At 51.9% G+C, this 6,521-nt stretch overlaps 1 protein-coding gene across 13 annotated transcripts in view; it reads left to right on the forward strand.

The window, feature by feature from the left end:
- Window positions 1–2,223: 2,223 nt before the first annotated feature.
- The window catches only part of GABRB2 (gamma-aminobutyric acid type A receptor subunit beta2), a 163,571-nt gene continuing 159,273 nt past the window's right edge, over window positions 2,224–6,521 (forward strand). For 2 of the 13 annotated variants that reach the window (XM_083798081.1, XM_083798079.1), the window contains exons 1-2: window positions 5,011–5,083; window positions 5,996–6,063. Coding sequence is in view for 10 of the 13 variants with exons in the window: in XM_083798084.1 (XP_083654210.1) it covers window positions 4,792–4,868; window positions 4,992–5,083; window positions 5,996–6,063 (237 nt within the window). In the remaining 3 variants the exon portion in view is untranslated. The other 11 variants (XM_083798089.1, XM_083798084.1, XM_083798086.1 and 8 more) reach the window with 11 other exon arrangements.

Genomic DNA, 6,521 nt, shown 5'->3' on the forward strand with positions numbered 1-6,521 from the left:
AAACCAAATAGAGACAGTTACTTGCCCCTCTCGTTTGCTCTCCTCTCACAATTAAATGAAATTCTCACTGTATCAAGTGATACTTATTTCCTAAGCAATTTATCACACACAGTTTCTGTACAGTACTGATGATTTCACCTTTTTTTTTGAAGGGCCAAAATTGGCAGGTCATATACTATTGCCTTCGTTGGTTGCTTTACCACTTTGGAGATTTCTAGATATACAGTATTCAAAGCTAATACGAATCTGGAAATCCCAGATGATTTTCACTACACAAAACCAAATTCCATTGGCTGTGAAAAGTAGAATCAAGGTGCATCTCCATGAATCATTTGTTTCTGTGCATGTGTTGAAATGTCAATGTCTATACTGATGGGCTGATTGCAAACAGGATGGTGTATGGTGCATGGATGCTGACATAGATCTGACCACCTAAAAGGACAAGTGAAACCAAGATGGGAGTACATTCAAACTTTGTTCGGGAGAATTTTACTAGGCTTGGCTGTTTGGTTTTACTTGGATCTACAACTTCACAGAAGTTGGAAATAGAAAATGTATCAAAGTAAATTATTACAAGGATTCTGCTGAAAATTATAGAATAAAATTATCTTATAGATGGAAAAAACTCTCAACAGAGTATTTCCAGTATTACTGCATCTTACCAAATGCTCAAGAACCCAGTAAACATTACTTCCAAAGAACAGTATGCATACCTACCTGTTGAGATGCAGTGAAAGGATTTCTTTTAAAGTGGGGTTTTACCCCTTTTTAAAGAGGGGTTGTTCACATTACTCGTGGTACAGAGATGCAGTTCCTGGGCTAGCATAAATCAGCAGCATTTTTTATGTCTAGGGACTGGAGTGACTGGCTCACTTGAGAACCTGTCTGGAAATTCTTATCCCATCTGAAAGTATATTTTGCAAAATCTATACATTTACAGCAAAGTATTTTAAAATCACTTCAGAGCAGTTCTTGGTACATGGCCTGGGATATTGCTCATGGTGACAGGAATATATTGCTACAGTCAAGGGTTGACAAGACAAACAAAGTATGACATCACCTATAACCCATTTCTTACCCAGTGTCACACAATGGCCAGCAAGGACAGCGGACTATTACTTTAGCGTGTTTTAATGTTATTTAGGTATTCTTTTGCACTCTGCAAAGCTGAAAGCTAAGAATCACAATGATCTGCAATTGGCATCCAAATTTTTGGTTTCTCTGTTATCTCTGTAGTACTTGTAATCTCATAATAATATTAGAGCTAAAAGTAATTATCATATCCAACCAGGAACCAGGTTGTTTCTTCATTGTAAGACACCCCAAATCTTAGCAATCCTTAAATATGTTACGCAAATGGTTCTGTATCTCGCCAATACTGTTGTTCATACTAGTCACTTCCTACCCTTTTCAAGCAAACACACAGACACAAGTGAGAAAGAGGAAACCATTTATTTAACAAGTTGCTTAAAATAAGATGGAGATTCTGAGGGTGATGAAAAATTTTAATAATGAAGGTGCTAAGAAATTTTAATTTTGAAATTTTGAATTTGAGATAGACCAGAACTCATGGTCAGACAAAAAGTGGTACTCTCAAAAGCGTATAGGAAATCATTAAACAGTTTTCAAAAGGTAGAGTATTGTATGACTTTGTACTCCATGTCAATACTTAATGATAATATCTCTATCACATAGGCTTGTCTAGGCCCACAAGGACTGGCATGGTGGTAGGATGTTTTACTGGTATAGACCCATGTAGACAGGGGGGTGTTCACATCAAGCCAAAATCATAAGTTATGGAGAGCATCCCAAGCGTGGCTCAACAGAAGCTTTAAACTTTAAAAAAAAAAAAAGATGCACACTCTCTCTTCCACATGGAGTGCACCATTATATCCATATGCACTGCATTTGGCTGAGGGATGCTCCGTGCCTCTTTATTGGAGCAGCCAGCCTGAGAGCAGGTTTCCCTGCACAGGGGTGTCCTAGGGCAGAACAAACGTTCCCTCAGTATCCGTGCATACACGGGGACCAAATGCTGGATACATTGAATTCTCGAATTCATTGTGTGCGCTAGGCTAGCACTCCTAGGGACAGACGGTTCTCTTCTAGCCCCGATGTTACGTTAAGATCTACGTAAGTCCTGTCGCTGAACACTGACTTGCCAGCTCTCGGGCTCTGGTTTGAAGCTGGTTCACGTTCAGACACGGTGAACGCACCAGTTCTGTGGCGTAAAGGCAATTAGTAGCTGAGGTTTGGAACCAGTTGAGAGGTGGGCAGCGCTAGATGTGGTCCCATGTTAGCACCCGCGGGTGAGTTTCACAGTGCGGGACCAACGTGCTTTACCTTGAGTCCTCCGTCCTGCCGTATGATTGCAGAAGGGGAAAAAAAATGCCTGTTATGCACATAAAGCAACCTGATTCACCGCACGGGGTATCCACCATCTTCCTTCGGGGCTGTATTTCAGAAGGACTGAGCGAAGTAGCCCAGCACCGTGAGAGCCGAAACCTCCAGCCGCGGCCGGGGGCGGCTCCTGCCTCGGGCAGCTGCGCACCCGTTCGTGCTTCGTCCCTTGCAGTTGGGCTCTATTTAAATACACTCAGGGGAATTTTTATATTTAGCCCGCGCGCGCACACACACACACACACACACCAAGTCTTGTCTGTTTCATTTGGAAAAGTATTTTCTCCCTCTGTAATTGTCATGGTTTTCAAATGGGAGAGGAAAGTGAGAATGCCCCAGTGAATCCCTCCCCCCGCCCCCCCAGCAGCCCTAAGGAAGCTCCCTTTTTCCCGGCAAGCAGAAAACCGACCCGACACTTGCTCTCGGCGGCGCAAGGTGGGGCTTTTAAGGCAGTGTCGGGGAGGGGGGGGGACACGGCTCCTTCGTGCCTGTGGCACCTGCGCCCCTGCCTTTGGCCGGGCCAGGGGAGCGGCTCCGCCGGCGGGACGCGCCGCTAGACCCCCCAGGGCGCCGGTGGATCCCGGTGGGCTCCCCAGGGTCCCGGCGGGCTGCCCGAGGGTCCCGGCTAGGCGGCAGGGGGGTGCTGCGGGGCCCAGCACGCCAGGCGCCGGGCTGCGCGAAATGGCCGCCTGCTGCCAGGGACCGACTCTTCGCCGCGCCGGCTTCGGTTCCCTGTGGTTCCCCCAGGGGAGACGGCGTCCCACCGCCCCCGCAACCAGTCCGTCCTTCGAGGGACACCTCCTCCTCATCCTCCTTCCTCCTCTTCTTCCTCTCCGGGCAGCCCCCCCAGCCTCACGCCTGCCGCCGAGCCCACGCGTGGCCGTGGGGCCGGGCACGGGGCGTGCGGGACCGCGTTGGGCTGGGGGCGCAGTGGCTCTCCGGAGCTCCCTCACCTCACCTCACCCTCGTCCCTCCCCCCGCTGCATTTTTTCCCCCTTCTCCTCCCCCTTCCTGCAGCTAGTTAAGTATTTCTTTTGGTAATTGACGCCCCCGGTGGTCCCGGGCCCGGCCCGGCCGTGTGCACGCCCAGCGCCGATCGCTCCGGCAGCGCCGGGCGGCAGCAGCAGCAGGAGGAGAAGGAGGTGTAAAAGGTGCTGTGAGCACAAGGCAGATTGGCGAGGAATCCTTGAAACCCGCTGTTTGTGGTTGTTTTTTTGTTTTGGTTCGTTTTGGGTGGTGCTTTTTTTCTTTTTCCCTTTTCTTCTTTTTTTATTTCTCTTTCTTCTCTCTGTCTCTCCTTTTCTGCTCAGGATTTAAATGTCACTCAAAGCATCCCCAAATCAGCTTTCTACTCGTCTCTGGTTTCTTCTGAGGCATTAACTGGATCACACGCTGCATTTGGAGAGCTCGGGTGGCTCACCCACGAAGGTAAGGGGGCTGTCTTGCGAACCTGCACCGGGTCTCTGTGCCCACCGAACGCTTGATTCCCTTTCGGGGCGTTGTTTTTTTCCCTTTCCCCGGTCAGGCTTCTCTCTACCTGAGGACCTCGCAACCCGGGGTTAACCACGGCCTGAGGCACGGAGACTGCGCTGGCCGAGCCGGCCGGGGGGAGCGGGGCCGGGCGGGCGGCACTGAGAGACCGGGGGGAGCTGGCGGCGGCAGCCGGAGCCCCTCTCCCGCCCCAGTGCCTCTACCCCAGGACCAGAGCCTGGCAGCACAGTAAGGCAGGAAGCAGCCTAATCCCCTTTTACAATAAACTATTCGTCATCGCTTGTTTTTTTTTTTTCTTTTTTTTCTTTTTTTTTTCCCCCTCCCTTTTTTCGTGAGAAATCCTGTAGGCGCCCATCTCCCCTCCTCCCCCTCCGCCCGCCCCCGTTGCAAGCTCCGGCTCCTTTGTCCGCACCTCGTAGCTCCTCAGGCGGGTTTTTCCAGGGAGGAAAAGTTAGGCTGCCCACCTGCCCCTGGCGCCGTACGTACCCGGTGCATTCCCTTTTCTAACCTTTCCCCCCTCCGTGTCAAATCCCAGCCCGTCCAGCCCCCACCCCCCTTTTAAACTGGGTTACAAAGCCGCTGTGCCCTGCACAACTCCCAAAACTTCGCTGCTTGCTGGGATTTATATTCTCTGCTAACAAAAAGGACAACAAAAATATACTCGAGCCTCCTGTGCATGACTTTTTTTTTTTTTTAAATAATGCATTTCCTTCTTCCCCTTTAATTTTTTTTTTTTTTTGCAAGGAAATTTGCTCCATCTCCAGCAGCAACCACTGCTCCTTTTGATGTTGTGGTACGCCGTGCGCATGCGCCTCACATTAGAATTACTGCACTGGCCAGAATAAGTTGGATCTCTTCTTCTCTTCACTGAAACCCTAAATCATATCAAAAGCTAAAGGGATGCTGAGAGTCCGGAAGAAGGGTTACTTTGGGATTTGGTCCTTCCCTTTAATAATCGCTGTGGTGTGCGCCCAGAGGTAAGTGATGAACGTATCTCTTTCGCTTTAGTTTGAATTGCTCTGCATGTTACTGCTAAGGGGAATGTACGGCTGGGGTCTGAGAAATAAGGAATGATGCATAATTATTCTCTTTTTCTTTAGTGTCAATGACCCTAGTAATATGTCACTGGTAAAAGAGACCGTGGATAGACTGCTGAAGGGCTATGACATTCGCTTGAGGCCAGATTTTGGAGGTAATTTGACAGCTTTTGACTAGGAGACGTTACATATCTGGGGTGCTGTACCTTAGTGTGCATGGTTTTGAAGCATGCTGTGGATGCTGTTGCTCCGGAGCATGTGTGATTCCGTTTTCTCAAGCTGATCCAAAGTTAAGCCAATTGGCACTCGATTTTCTTAGCATAGGGCGCTGTTAATGCGATCATTTACACGTCTTGCACATTTAGAACTGGTCCCTCATTGTGTGTGTGCGCTGACAATTAATTAACCTGTAATTCAGCCCGCCTTTAACTGGCTTTCTCGAGGTGCAAACCCCTCAAGTTTACCCAGCGTTGTCTCCTCAGAGCCTAACGTGCCTGTGACCGCGGTTACTATTTTTGAGTACAAGCTGCGCTGCTCGCTGCTACCTAAACGGCATTTAACCCCCTGCGCGCTCCCCCTTCCCACTATTTGCTCTCTCCGGCCATTTAGTCCTTTCGGAGGGGGCCTCTGGGGGCTGTCTTCCCCGCCCGCCCTCCCCCCCGGGCCGGGCACTCGCAGCCCCCGGGGCCGCCCCGTCCCGGGCTGAGCGCGGCGGCCGGTGGCGGAGCGACGCTTGCCGGGGCGCGGCGGGGGGGAGCCTCCGCGTCCCCTCGGGTCCCCCCACGTCCCCCCCGTGCCCCCACGCAGCCCAGCTGCCCGCACGTGTGCGCGTTATATAAAAGCTGAACCCGGCGCTCCCCGCGGATGGGGGTAGGCTGCTTTCTTTTGGGGGCAGGGGAGGGGGGGGGCACACACACACCGCACCTCGCTGTCATCCTCCTAGCTTTTTCTTCTTCGTGTTCGTAATCCTCGTTTCGTTTTTTGCCATGCGTTAGTCCCTTGTAACTCTGGTAAGAATGAGTTAAGTTCTTCGCGATCACATTGCGGACCATCTTGTCGGTTTGCAGGTCCCCCAGTGGCCGTTGGCATGAACATAGACATTGCCAGTATAGATATGGTGTCAGAAGTCAATATGGTGAGTACTTAGGGGCTGGGGGCTGCTTGCTTTCCGCGGGGGGGGCTCTCGCATCCCCCCACCTCCTCCGAGGCGGAGCGCTGCCCGCGGCCTCCGGGGGACCCAGCGCGGCCTCCGGAGTTCCAGAAGGGGGGTGTCGTGTGTGTACCCCCCCCCCCCCTTAACTCCCCAAAGCCGCCCCTACCACCTATGGGGCAGGGGGAGGCGGACGCCCCGGTGCCGCCCGGCTGCGGCAGCTCCCGGGGCTGTGCCCGCGCCTTGCTGCGACCAAGAGCGCCCCCTGCCGGCCGCGCGCCCCCGCCGCCAGCCCCGCGCCTCGGCGCGCTCCCGTGCAGCCCTCCGCGGCCTCCGCTCCTCGCCTCCGGGCGAGGAAAAAAAAGCTGACCTCTGCATTTGTTTCTCGCCACCCCCCCGCTGTCATCTGTAGGCATAACACCCCCCTTTTATTTAAGCATTAC

The sequence above is a fragment of the Anser anser genome (assembly GCF_964211835.1).
Source record: "Anser anser genome assembly, chromosome: 14".
Taxonomy (NCBI): Eukaryota; Metazoa; Chordata; class Aves; order Anseriformes; family Anatidae; genus Anser; species Anser anser.